Raw genomic sequence first — 14,484 nt, 5'->3', positions numbered from 1 at the left:
GCCTTCTAAAGAACCATTTTTATTTCCTAATCCTGAATATTCCACAGAGTCAGCACACTTTTTCATATGACACAGGTCTACAAAGTAACACTGGGAGCTGTGAAACCCAAGCAAAGTCTTGCATGTAAAATGTTACGTAAGTAAAAGTACAAAAGTGTTAAATAAATAAAATATACTTAAACAACCAGAAGTTAAAGTACTCATTATGAAGAATAACCCATTTTAGAGTAATAATTATCATATTAATTTATACTTTAATTGATTAATATAACAGGGTGGCACGGTGGTGTGGTGGTTAGCACTCTCGCCTCACAGCAAGAGGGTTGCCGGTTCGATCCCGGGTGTGGGAGCCCTTCTGTGCGGAGTTTGCATGTTCTCCCCGTGTCAGCGTGGATTCTTTCCGGGCACTCCGGCTTCCTCCCACAGTCCAAAGACATGCAGATTGGGGACTAGGTTAATTGGTAACTCTAAATTGTCCGTAGGTGTGAATGTGAGCGTGAATGGTTGTTTGTCTCTATGTGTCAGCCCTGCGATAGTCTGGCGACCTGTCCAGGGTGTACCCTGCCTCTCGCCCGATGTCAGCTGGGATAGGCCTTCATTGCCATTTTCCCATGGCAATGAAGGGGCCATGAAGGAACATGGGGAAGCATAAGTTTTCCATCCATCCATGGAAAACTTATGCTTCCCCATGTTCCTTCATGGCCCCTTCATTGCCATGGGAAAATGGCAATGACATCCACCCCTAATGAATCCATTAGGGGTGGATGGATGGAAAACTTATGCTTCCCCATGTTCCTTCATGGCCCCTTCATTGCCATGGGAAAATGGCAATGAAGGCCTATCCCAGCTGACATCGGGCGAAAGGCAGGGGTACACCCCTAATGGATGGATGGAAAACTTATGCTTCCCCATGTTCCTTCATCCTCCATCATTGATGATCTTTCTTAAACGCCCCTCAAGGAGTGAGAGACCTCTACAGGAGCGTACAGTGAGGAAGCACAGGTGTATCCTACATATCCTGTCTTCCGTCTCTCTTTTATTCTCGCTGGGAGAAGATGTGATGAAGAGTGAGGGAAGTGAGGAGTCATGTTAGCATGATGAAAAGCAGCCAATATGCCCTCAGAATTTCCTCCCTTTTCACATTATCTGACTGCTCCACCCATCTACTCACCTGTTCCCATGTCCCACATCTGCTCTGCAGTTAGCTGCTTCTTATTTCCTCATCAGCCTCTCAGCCAATATACCAACCCAGTTCCATTCATTTCCTGTCATACTGTCAAAGTTGCCATGTGCTTTATGCCCTTGTCCCTTGACCCTGACTTGGACCCCATATCTGCCTGCCTGTACTTTTCCTTCCCTTTTCCTGCTATCCAACAGACTTGTTTCAGCTTCTGTTTTTCAATGCTATCCATCCCTGTGAGCTTTTGTATCTTTTGTGTTGTGAATAAATCACTTAATCCCCAACTGCCTCTATATTAGTGAGTCCGTCATTGCCCAGTGGACATCAGTCATGACAGAACAAAGGCCAAGCAGACAGATAACTGCTAGCGAGTGTATACTTTTTTGGATCCAGTTTCCTTGTTACAATACTGTGTTAATTTTTACTTCACAGCTGCCTCCACTTAAAACCTCAGACTCCAGTTACAGTTTGTGTGTGTTAAGCTGTTTAGTGTTCGCTGCATAGCTGTGTATCTAGTTACATGCAGAGTGAGGATGTAAGAGAGTTATGCAAAGTAGTTTTGCATCAGATCAATATGGCAAATGAAGTTTCTTCTTTCTCTTTCAAACTAAATTGCCTTGTCTTTTGATTATGCCAATAAAATAGCTATCGTAGTTTTGTCAGTACTTAGACACTTTTTGTCAGTAGGTATGCTTTCAGGCTCTAATAATCCATATTTCATGTTACATTTCATGCCATGGGATATGATTTAAAGGGGAAAAGTGAACCTGAGAAGTGGGTTAATTTCCATTTATTATGAGAAGTTCAAATATTGCATCTCTGACAATGTTCCCAACAGACTTTATGTTGACCCAGCCGTGCATAGTCATGCTATTATCGTCACTTTACATGAACCAGTGCATCTGTTTTGTATTTTTACTTGCTTTAAAATGTAACAGTAACTTTTATTATGGCACAATGTAGGAAGACTTAACAAGTGCAGTACCTGTAAACACTGATTTTTGAAAGTGCATCATTTTATTTTTGACTATTTTAACATAAAGATAAAATAAAGAGGTTTTTTTTAAGGTGCTTATGTCACTGTGGGTGTGCTCGGGAAGATCGCACCACCTGTTGACTCTCATCAGCTCGCTGTTGGCAGCTCTTGCAGGTTACTCCATTACTGCTGACTCAAACAGCTTAGCGGCACTCTAAACACACACCGACACACACGTCTAACCTCATTTCTCTGACTCCAACAGATCAGTTCAACATATGAGTAACCGTGTATAAAAAGCCTCCAGGTGGCTACTGTAGGACAAGGAAGTAAAAAGAGCACCGGACACCTTAAACACTAGCATTACATAACTATGGTAATTGAATGCATGGCCTCACTGGTGTAAGTCACTCTGCCTGTTTTACAACTACTGACCACAGCTCAATTTGTTAAAGATACTCGTGAGGATTTTAATGATTCTTAAACATTTATCTTGTGTCACTAGTACCGTGAGATTTTTGACCAACACTAATGTCACTGAGTTTGAAATTTTTAAAAACAAAAAAAAACTAATTGCTGGGTTTTTATATAATTTGTGTCACATGAGACATAAAACGTCATTATTTCTCATAACAGCATGAAAAAAATGCATACATATATTTGGAATGAATGCACCTCTAAATAATCCACTCATTGTCAGCCATTTTTGTTCAATACGTCTGAGTCGTGTCTCTTTTCTGGTGATTCCAGTGAAGGTATACAGAGGAAGATATATTTCCAATTGATAATCAGCTGTATGCACAGGCTGCACATGTCCGTTTACAAAATTTAACAGTAGTATCTTTTAAACAGGACCTATTATGCTATTTTCTGTCATAATGTTACAGTGTCGGATGTTCATGGTAAACATGGCCAAAGTTTCAAATAATGAAGAAAACTAATGTAAGAGTAATCCCTGTGAGCAAAAATCTCAGGCTTTGGATTGTTCTGAACTCAAAAACTTTTATTCTGATCACATTTGAAATTAGCTACAATGAAAGTTATACAGTTGTAGCTTGTCCTCCCTTTCAGAAATGGAAAAAGTACTTGAATACCATCCTAAAGCAAAAAATGCACACATTTCACTGACATTAGCATGTAGCTACATGTAGCAGTACTGCAACCAGGGGAATGACTCTAACAGAGTAGATGAAGTTGCACTTGCCACTGTGAAAAACCACCAATAAAAGCTTCTAAACCAAATCTTCACAGCAGGAAATCAAGAAAAAAAATCAACAACATCAGCAACCAAGATCACATGTTTCGCTTGTTAACATGTAGCTACATGTAGCAGTGTAGGCTACGTAATGTAACACTTGCAGTAGCATGCCTGGAGCAGACGACCTAAAGAAATCTGTCATGAGCTGACATCTTGTCTCAAAACTCAGAAACAATATTGAAATAGAGTAGCCTACTGAAATGACATATGATGTTTTTCTTTTACTAACAAACAGCCAAGCTAACAATAACTATTAACAATGTTAACACATTCTCACTCCGACCTCGTCACATATCAACATTTGGTCATGGACTTTCCACGTCCACACACGACGTGCAAGGTACCGTGGGTGCGTTGGTTGTCAAGTTCTGCCTGTCACGTGCACTGTCATCTTTCAAAATTTCCACTGGAAATTTATTATTTAGATACAGTCTCTTTCAAAATAAAAGCACTACATCGGTACAACACCGCAAATTTACTTTTTTTTTTTCTCCTTCAACAACAGGGGAAAAGAACGGGGTTTGGCTTTAGAATGTTATGGGATACCAACACTGCTCTCTCAGGTGAAAGTCAGTGTTTGTTGGACCCATCCACCACCACTCCCACCTGCCCCACTCGGACTTTCACCACCTTAACTTTCGTCCTTGTCCCACTGCGTCTCCCCCTGATGCCGCCAGGCGCCATTAAAGTATAACCGCAACCAGCTGCGTGCCATGCACATGTTAAAGAGTGCCTTTTTTCGTTGATTTTTGACGCAGCAAGTCACTGCCCAAGCGTCGGATTTCAACAACCAGGCTTACAATATGCCTTGATTGGTCATATATGGACACAAATTTAAATATATGATGTTTAGCAGCTAGTCTGCACTGTTATGAAGAGCTTGTAAAGTTCCTAAAACACACAAACTATGCAAAACATCTTTCAGATTACAGCCACATTACTTTTAACCTGTACCAACAACAACTAGGCCACTCTAAAACTTAAATTCAGTTTTAATGGAAGACACCGGTCTGTGACTGAAACTGGAGGCTTCCTACTTTAACCAGCAGCCTACGTCACAAACAGCATAACCACAGCCCATGGTTTTCTAACTGTAGATTCACAGGAGTAAATGGAGGGTAATTACTCACACAGGACGTTTCAGTTGTTGTTGAGAACGTTTTGCTTCCTCTTTCAGGCTTTTATGGATAGATTTGACCTCGTACAGTCACCCTATAAAGTACTTACTTCTCTAACCTGCTGCTTCTTTTTATGAAAACTGCTTAATTTGGATTTCTGCACTCATGTCCATGAAAACTAGCATCAATTGTCAGACCACAACCACAAATTTTACCTAAAAATGTTGACTGGCTGGTCCATCCAAGACTTTGGTTCACCACAAAATATTTCGATCAGATTTCCATAAAATTGGATTTGGATAGAATATTCAGTCCTTAAGATTTCAGGGGGCCTCTTGACCTTTCATCTAGTTCTATCAGTTCATATTATTGAATTAGAAATATGATGTTGGTGTTTTTATAATGGTTTTGTCATGTTAAGGCAAAAAGCACTCTCCAATTCCTCTTTTAATGATGCCGAAGCATTAAACTGCAGTAACCTTGAAACCATGGTTTGACCTTTCCTCAGGTTTCACCATTAGGTCAAAAACTATATCCAGTGTACACGTTTTGGCTGAAATGACTAAGCATTATAACATCAATAACTCCATTTTAATGTCTGTGTTGACCACCACTTTCTAAGCCCACCTCTAAATGGTTTGAGCAGCCATCCATGTACAATTCCTCCTTTTATGGCTGATCTGTCTCTACACTGTGGGTGACATTTGACTAGGCATCCATGACAGCTCAGCTCAGAGCAGTCATTAGCAGCTAGTGGCTGCCTGTTCAGTCAGAATACAGGGGAGTGTAGTCATAACATTACCTTAATGAGTGCACAGAGCTGAACTAATAGCAGCAGAGACCTTTATGAGCCGGCTGGTTGGGCACGGTGGAGCTAATAATCAGGTTAAGTTTCCATGTCTCAGACTAGCATAAGTGTTGTGCATCTGCTGTGATGTTTGTGTTGATACTGCAGACTGTCTATTTAGACAGTTTACAATGCAGTAATGAGTATGAGGAAATAATTTACATGAAGTGGACACATCACATCCTCAGTTATAACCGTTCACCTACAAAATGACCAGATGTATATAAATCACTCACTCCATGTTACCTTGAATTCTTGAAAAAGATTTTGTTTTTCTCACGTGCCTCCACAGTGAATGAAGGAATTCAAAAATGGTGCACATTCTTGATGAATTGGAATATTTATTGAAGTTTACAAACTCTCACAACTGTTGCAGTGTATTCCAAGTCTCATTTATCCAGTCGTATGCTCTTTCCAAAGATTCGCATTTTCGCTACACTTTACTCTTTAAAACACTTCCACATGATTCGTCTCACACATGGACCAGCAGTACTGAGCATACAACTAGATAAATAAGAATCGGTTTATACTGCACGAGTTGTCTGAGACCTTGCAAATGCCTGTTTTGATATAGTTTTGCTTTGCTAAACGCAGTCCCCTTTTGATCCAATTCAGAATGTTTGCCGTTTTTGGATTCTTCGTTGGCTGTTGAGGCATGCAAGAAAAAAAGTTTTCTTCACAAACTCAAGGTATCACAGGGTGAGTAATTTATATAAAAATGACACTTTAAAGTATTCCTACAATACTGCAATACAGAAAAAGTCACGAAACCCGTGTCAATCTTACAGACTATTTGTAATCTATGGAAAACAGCAATTTCCTAATCGACAAAACAGATATAAATGGGCAAATGTTAGTTATTCCACTGGATTTTCTGTATTTCATTGACAGAAATATGTTCACTGGCTCACAGACCTCAACTCACTTATCCAACTATGGACCATTTCCACAGCAAAAGCTCCTGACTGACCTGTCATAACTCTTATGAGTACTCCTAAACTTACTAAAAACTGCATAAGATACTATATTTAATAGCTTTTGGCATGAGCACTCTCCAAGCTCCAAGGCTCCAACAATGTTTTAGGCAGGGTAAAATTGTCAGTAGCAATCTATAACAAATAGATTGTTTGCAATCTTGTGACTATTATGGCGTGCAAAATTCAGATGGAGGGCAGGAAGTGATACATCCATATATTGCATGAATTGAATATGGAGGAAAATGTCTATATTAAAGAGCTGGCTGAACCTGCAGGCAGCAAGTGTCATCAGAAAGATTCAAGTCAGGTTGGATATGATCGAAATAAAATTAGGAAAAGTAATTTTTTTCTACAACTTAACCAATTTGCCCAGTGTGGACAAGATCATCCTTACAAATAACCTCATCCTCCAGACCTCATGGCATTACTTAGGTTACACTGTGAGCCGATGAAAGTTTAAGAAGAGCCTAGTGGACTACAACTATTTTTTGTATGGTTAGATCCACGGCTGAAACGATGGCTGCCTTGTTTTTGGCCGGATGAGTAAATGTGCTTGAGTGTAGCTGTGTTTGAGAACATTACTGGCTAACATTGGCTATCTTTAGCTATTATTTATACCTACTAGTAACCGCTTCCAGAGGTCTGTTGAAATACTGTTAAAAATCTGGGTCATGGCTAAAAACATGGAGTCATGTTTAACACACTGCTTTACCATTTACGTTACTTTTGAAATTAGATGAGTCCGCTCTTCCAGACTGAAGACAGGGTTTTTTTATTCTCATCTGCAGCTGTTTCTCAGTGACTTTTTAAAATATTCTTCAGACCTTTACATACTACCATTTTCAGGGCTTAAGTGGCCCTTGTTTTTTTTTTTGCAATTTGACTGTGTGGAACAGGCGTTAACAGCAGAAATCGTTGGCATTAATGCATTGTTGGTAGTCTTCACCTCCAATTGCCTGCCTTCCATCTGGACAGAGCACCAATGTATGATGTCATGTGCAAAGATGCTTATATATGCTTATTCTGCATAAACTAGAAAAACTGTAATTAAAATACTTAAAAAAACGATTCAATTAAATAAGGAATTTCTTGTTCTGTCCAATATTTTTGTCACATACAGATATTCATAATATGTGTATTGATGTTGTCCAGTGTCACGTCTCTATTTCATCATGTGACAAGATGATACGATATACAGTTGCTAGTATAGGTAATAAACAAGACATCAAACTGCAGTAAGAAAAGACAAAAGAGAAAAGAGCAGGACGAGAACATAGCAAAGCTCCCTAAATTAGATTTTGGTGTGTGTGTGTGTGTGTGTGTGTGTGTGTTTGTACTTTATAACTACTGAATAGCATGCACCAGGGCCTGTCATACTAGCATGCCCTGTGGCCTGTCGTAACTACCTTATGCCACTGGGTAATTTGTACTTTCAAGAAAATAATGTTAGCTTGACAACAATCATCCCATTATCGTAATTAAGGGCCTAAACACACACAAACGGGTGTTTTTGGTTGTTAGCTATGGTGGTTGATTAGCTCTCTTGTCAAGTCAAAGGTGGCCAGAGCTATGCTGAGGTCACCAAACTCCATTTACTTTTAATATTATGACGATTTTCCAACTGCGACAAGTCAAAAATCTCCTCCATAAGAAGTGGGCCCGTCATAGGTGTACACTGACGAGTGCATGAAGCAAACTGGAGAATCATGAGACTGTCAATCAAGCACAGTCTGCACATGCCCACCTTGTGAGAATACATTTAATCAAGCTAAAGACACAAAGAGGCTTTTGAGTTTTAACAGCTGCTTCCTGCTTCCAGGCCCCCTTATTTGTCTCATTTCATTGCCACTGCACAAAACAACAGTTAAAAAGTCAACAACAGTATCAGTTTATGTGGTTGCATGAAACAAGAAGCCCAGTGTTGATGCTTTCCGATCCTATACGGCACTGTAGATGTCACAGGGGTCTTTAAGCTGCATTACAAATAGCTGATACATGATAGGGCCATATTTTTAGATACTTCCAATCATGAAATTCCCCTACACACACACACACACCAGACAGCACAACATCAGAGTGCAAAACAAAACAGCCCTGGAAGAGCGTCACATATACATTATGAAAGGCTTCCTTTATGGAATAAGGTGTTGAAACTGAAAACCTGATGTGATGATACTTTACCTTCAACCGTATCGGTCATTGTTTCAAAATAAAATTCCAACAGTAAATCCTTTGTGCAGATTAAGTTGCCATGAAAAAGAAATATTTATGGTAGATCCTCAACTCCTTTGCACGATTTAATCCCAGTGTTTAATTCCAATCCAGCAACGTCATGTGCACGGTTGGTGCTGAGGATATGTGGAAAACCCAAGCCCACTGGTAACACTACACCTCTTTTTCAAGTCTCATTACTTAAATCTGCATTTCCCCCTTTTTGGTTCCAGGAGTCAAAAACTTTTCCAAGTGATTGCAAGGTGGTCCAGAGAGCTGGCTTCCGTCCTAGTGGATGAGGCTGGGGAGACAGACAGAGACCAAGTTAAGGTGGTCACTGTCTTGCCCTTTGCCTGGTAGGGGCTATGGTTGTAGATAGAGCCGCCCGCCCCCACCCTCTACCGGCTCTGACAGATTTAGATCAACCACAGGGACTGACGGGCGGTGGAAGGGAAGGAGGGAAGAGAGACTGGGAGAGAGAGCTTAAATGTAACTTTATCCCACCGGCCAATGTTGGTGCTGGGGTCACGTGATGACGGTGTGGACAGTGGTTTCATGCAAAAAAAATTCTTAGATCCAAATCTATCAATCAATATTTGTTTCCCTTTTATGGATTAGTCTGAGTGAAACTTTTGAATCTGATTACTGTTACATTCACGCCATGTTTCTGAGCCTCAGGCCCTGAGTTATTCTTAGAGCGGCTCGCTGCTGCTGGTATTCTGCCTCGCCTTTTTAGGCCAGAGGCGTGACCTTAACACCCCATCCACCCCAGTCCCCCCCCCTCCATGTTAACTAATCCCTCTTCTGTAGAGCCCCTGTGCCCAGTGCCGAGCTGTCATCAAGTGGAGACAGAAAGAGGGAGGATCTGAATGGCTGAAGTGCAGGCAATATACTCCAAGTTCAATCTTCAACATAATCGTAAAAGTACACAGTAAACACAAAGTTTAAGTGTCAGTATTCTGTATACAGACTATATCATATGACATGTTATCCAACCATATCCAAAGGCATAAGTGTTTATACCTGGTCCCAGTGGTCGTCACATTGCCTCCCTGATCTCTCTCCAAGAAATCTGTCTTTTGCTCATATTCGCTGACTCAGTACTGTTGTTTGACTCTATTCACCCTTTGATCCTGACTTGACTCCCAGTCTCTGTTGTCAAAAAGGTAAGGAGGTAATTCAGAAAACTCAGTCAAAAGATGGTGCTGAAACTTGGATATTTATTTTTTTTCTTATTAGACCTTTACTTCATTTTTAGCTAGGAATACATCACATGTTTAGCACTGAGACAAGATACACAGATCTGATATAATGACCTTCATTTATTCCTTCTGAAGCAAAGGCACACCATTTGCTGTTTAAATACGCACAAAGCAGCAGCAAGCATTTTTTTGTTTCCCGCTCATTTAAAGCAAAAGATTGAACCACTCTGCTACCACAGACTGTGTAAAAGAAGTGGATGTAGCCGCCTGTGAAAAGTGAAGCTAAGTGTGCCTTTTTTATTGCCAGCACTGGTTGCAAATACACGTCCGATTGTATGGAAGTTTGAGTTAGAATTTTGAAGGGAATTTCAATGTTATTTTTCTCACTTTATCTCTTCCTTTTGGCCCTTTTCACATCCAGCCAATTGCTTAATGTCTGTGTGTGCAGATCTGTATCCTTCCACCATTTTAATCTGTATTGTGCTTAAGATAGAATATCAGCGATCAAAAGCTTCAACTCCAAAAACATATATATATATCAGCCTTCACAACTATACAATAGCAATAGCAATAATACCATCCTTCTGTTTTTGCAGATAATTATACATTCGTTATATGGCATATTTATTTTGTCCCTTCACAAATAATTATTTGTGACAACACTGCAACCAAGAATGTCATGCATGTTAATGACGGCCATCACTGATCTTCTCACTTCTTGTTCATTTCAACAATAACGACTGTGAAAACGACCACCAGTATCACCGTCGTAACAGCAGCTACTCCAGCCCATATCCAAGGGTCCCGTTGCACTAAAATAAAGAAAGACAAAGCAATGAGTCATCTGGTATCATCTACAGCTCAAACAACCCCAACATTAGTTTGCTCACATACTAGAATATTAATGCCAATTCATTATGGGACCACTGCAGCTCATCAGGAAAATACAAATAGGGATATTTCTTTTTTGTACTAAAATGACTAACTTTAGAATGATTTTTCGACTAGGAATTTCACAGTCGGTATGGACAGGATGATTACACAGAGCAGTAACTGTTTTAGTGTACTTCTGCCTATGTAAGTGAAGTTTAAAGATAGACTGATCATGAGTCAGAAGTCAGTAATTACAGTCACACTTACTTTTGGCCAAGGATGTTCTCCAGCTGGAGCTCTGGAAAAAAAAAACAAGCAACACAAAATAATATGAGTAATAATAACTGGTGATAATGAAACTGCATATATATAGGGGTTTTGGGGGGGAGTTTTTCCTTATCGGCTGTGAGGGTCCAAAGGACAGAGGGATGTCGCATGCTGTAAAGCCCTCTGAGGCAAATTTTTATTTGTGATATTGGGCTTTATAAATAAAATTCATTGATTGATTGATTTATCAGTTCACTCTGCACTGATTGTGTGTGTGAACATGATTTTATTAGATCAGTAAATCTAATGCTTACCGGTGAATAGGAAACTCCAAGAGACTTCATGATTTGATGCAATGCTATTTCAGTGTGGTTACTTTGCAGGAGTTTGCCTTCGTAGAACAGACAGTCCACAGTGAGGAAGACCTTCGGGTTGGTCACCTGTCTGTTGCTTGGAGCTACAACATGGTCAGGATTGAAGGTGTGATGCATCACCACAAGGATTGCTTTTTTACCACCTGTAAGCACAGATGTAACAAGATTTTTTTTTATTGTAAAATGTGGAACTTCTCAACTGATTGACCCATCAAGGTGAAACTGCTCAATGAATGCCTGAAGGCATTCCCCACCTGGCATGTTCTCCAAGGCCTCACTGATGTCCGTTCCAACTCGTGAAGCGATGGGACAGAAAACCAGAAGGTAGTCGCTGTCTTCAAGAACGGACACTTCAACTTGGCCAGCGTTTCTAAGGTGTCCAACAAGCTCTTGGTGAGCATTATTAGTTTTTCCAGCCAAATGGACAAAGAACTTTTTTCCCATCACTGAAGACAAAGACATTTTTTTACATCAGTATTTAGCTGTAACATAGTTTTTTTCTTATAGTTTTGAAATGACACATGACATGAGGACAGCACACTGACATACTACATATAGCCTACATACTGTTAAACAATAACACAACAACAACTATACACAAATACAACATCAAACAAAACATAACAGATATAGGGTGAAGGGAGAGGGGTGCAGAATAAATACAATAAAGTTCATTCATGAACCATTTTCCCAAGGTAAGATCTTATAATTAGCTGTACAATAGTTTTGAAAAGCTATAACACCATTATGTCGAACAGTCTTGCCAAAAAAGATCTTAAACCTCGGAGTGATTTCTCTTCTAACTTGCTGACTGGATTAAAATGAACTCTGGTGTGTTCGCCTGTTTGATTTAGTTTGATTTTTTAAGGCTGGTATGAAAGCTGTCAATCAGGATGAAAACAAAAGCTAAAGAAGTAATAAATTCATCTGCTGACCCTGGGCACTATCAAGAAAGTGAGTTATTTGCATATTTATGCCTTAAACTGAAGCTAGGCTAATTTATAGGGAACTGCCCATTGGTTTGACAGCCCATTGGTTCGACATCCCATTGTTCTGACCACATTAAACTCATTGTTCCGAAGTCCGTTCTGAAATCATCATGATGCCCTGTGGTTAAGGTCTGGTTAGGTTTAGGCACAAAAAACACTTGGTTAGGGTCAGGAAAAGATCATGGTGTGGGTTAAAATGAAAAAGAAAGTGACAAACTCATAAGCCGTGAGCCTGCTCCGCCTCAAGCCGGTCGCGGCGCACCATACGCCCGCCGCGAGCCATTCAGCACCGCGGACAGTCGGACTAATGGGATGTCGAACCAATGGGCTGTCGAACCAATGACATGGACCCAATTTATACAATGTAAAATGCCAGACTTATGCTAATAACGTTAGCATGTTGTATTTGTTTAGAAAATGTGTTTAGTATATGACAGTTGTTTTGTCAGTGAACCTTGTGAGTTGTAATGGAGCCAAATTGTGTGCTGTTACCTTTGTTAAATGTTGCTGTTGTCCCTGGATTTATATGAGAAGAGGAGAAGATCGCTAGTTGCTAGGCTAATTTATACAATGTAAAATGCCATAGGTTTGTGCTAATAATGTTAGCATGTTGTATTTGTTTGGAAAACGCGTTTAGTATAAGACAGTTGTTTTGTCAGTGAATCTTGTGAGTTGTAATGGAGCCAAATTGTGTGCTGTTACCTTTGTTAAATGTTGCTGTTGTCCCTGGATTTATATGAGAAGAGGAGAAGATCGCTAGTTGCTAGGCTAATTTATACAATGTAAAATGCCATAGGCTTGTGCTAATAATGTTAGCATGTTATATTTGTTTGGAAAATGTGTTTGATATAAGACAGTTGTTTTGTCAGTGAACCTTGTGAGTTGTAATGGAGCCAAATTGTGTGCCATTACTTTTGTTAAATGTTGCTCTTCTCTCTGGATTTATGTAAGAAGAAAAGATTGCTAGTTGCTAGGCTAAATTATACAATGTAAAATCCCATAGGCTTATGCTAATAACATTAGCATGTTGTATTTGTGGGGAAAATGTGTCCAGCAAAAGACAACTGCTTTGTCTGTGAATGCTGCAAGTTATAGTGAAGCTAATTTGTGTGCTTGTGTTTGAAATTGTCTCTATTAAGCCATGTTTAATGTGTGTTTTGAATCAACTAAACTTTACAGCACTTCACAGAAACCTCCTCCGCCAACTTGCATTTTGGAGGTGTAACTGCAGTGTGACACAAACACACCACCACACAAGTATAAATGCTCACAACGGCGTAGGCCACGTGCGTAGGCTACAGCGTATGGTCTGCTGCACAATTATAAATCCCGCTTTACTCTGTGCTTTTTGAAACTAATTCGATAGCTGCGATCATGGAAGCACATCAAGTGGCAACTTCAGGGGCTCATAAATGAAGCTAACACCAAAGCACTGTTGCCAACTCCTCAGTCAGAAAAGTAGCTATTGGCTGTCCTAAAAGTCGCTGGAATTCGCTAAATGACGTCATCGCCTAATTCGCATTATTGTCCATATACATGTAATTGTAATGGATGCTGTAGGAGAGAGGAATAATGTTGTGGGAGAGACAAAAACTGAGTAAAAAATACCCTGAATATGTTTAGAACTACAAATGAACCTTCTTTCAGTGATTTATATTAGACAAAGAAAATTTTACATTTACATCCTGCCCTGACTGTAAGCCAGGTCGGGATCAGAGCGATAGATCAGCCAGCGGCGGTTCCGCGCATGCACAATTCACTTGCAATCTGGACGTGGAGGGGTTAACATCTCCTGCTCTGACTGCAGCTGGGAGGGAGGATTTGGCCGCCTGTGAGTGCTTTGGGATGGGGGAGGAGCCCACGGCAGCATCCGCTGCTCGTTGAGAAGAATAAGAACGATACGTGCTTTCACGTCAGAGTCTCCAAAAGTCTCTAAAAACATCAGAAAAAGTCGCTAGAGGGGTCTGAAAAGTTGCTAAATATAGCGACAGAGTCGCTAAGTTAGTAGTCTCACTCACCAGACCTTTCTCAAGAAAAGAAAGGTCTGGCTGGGCCGACTCTCACTTTAAGATTGGAGAAAAAAACACCCCAGCTTTTTTTTTATTAGTTTCAACCAATCACAATCGTTCTTGGCGGTGCCACAGCAATGGTGCGCTTGCAAAAATATTGCCGGGAGGACACAGGTTTTGGTGTAACACGCCCACAAAAATAT

At 40.2% G+C, this 14,484-nt stretch overlaps 2 protein-coding genes across 17 annotated transcripts in view; both read right to left on the bottom strand.

Moving 5' to 3' along the window:
- Positions 1-9,012, bottom strand: part of LOC125896825 (probable serine/threonine-protein kinase kinX) — a 43,517-nt gene extending 34,505 nt beyond the window's left edge. For all 6 annotated transcript variants that reach the window (XM_049589699.1, XM_049589700.1, XM_049589703.1 and 3 more), the window contains exon 1: positions 8,538-9,012. In XM_049589699.1, the coding sequence (XP_049445656.1) occupies positions 8,538-8,556 (19 nt within the window). In that variant the 5' untranslated portion in view covers positions 8,557-9,012. The remainder of the gene's footprint in view (positions 1-8,537) is intronic.
- A 755-nt stretch (positions 9,013-9,767) lies between these two features.
- Positions 9,768-14,484, bottom strand: part of si:ch211-245h14.1 (uncharacterized protein LOC563420 homolog) — a 54,823-nt gene continuing 50,106 nt past the window's right edge. For 10 of the 11 annotated variants that reach the window (XM_049591058.1, XM_049591062.1, XM_049591064.1 and 7 more), the window contains exons 15-18: positions 11,538-11,729; positions 11,224-11,426; positions 10,910-10,940; positions 9,768-10,581 (exon numbers count right to left, since the gene is read on the bottom strand). In XM_049591058.1, the coding sequence (XP_049447015.1) occupies positions 10,481-10,581; positions 10,910-10,940; positions 11,224-11,426; positions 11,538-11,729 (527 nt within the window). In that variant the 3' untranslated portion in view covers positions 9,768-10,480. Of the gene's footprint in view, positions 10,582-10,909; positions 10,941-11,223; positions 11,427-11,537; positions 11,730-14,484 lie in introns of those variants that run through there. The other variant, XM_049591066.1, reaches the window with a different exon arrangement.

Source organism: Epinephelus fuscoguttatus, linkage group LG11 (genome assembly GCF_011397635.1).
Source record: "Epinephelus fuscoguttatus linkage group LG11, E.fuscoguttatus.final_Chr_v1".
Lineage (NCBI taxonomy): Eukaryota > Metazoa > Chordata > Actinopteri > Perciformes > Serranidae > Epinephelus > Epinephelus fuscoguttatus.
Note: the sequence above shows the minus strand (reverse complement) of the source record. Positions and strands in the feature narration are given on the sequence as shown.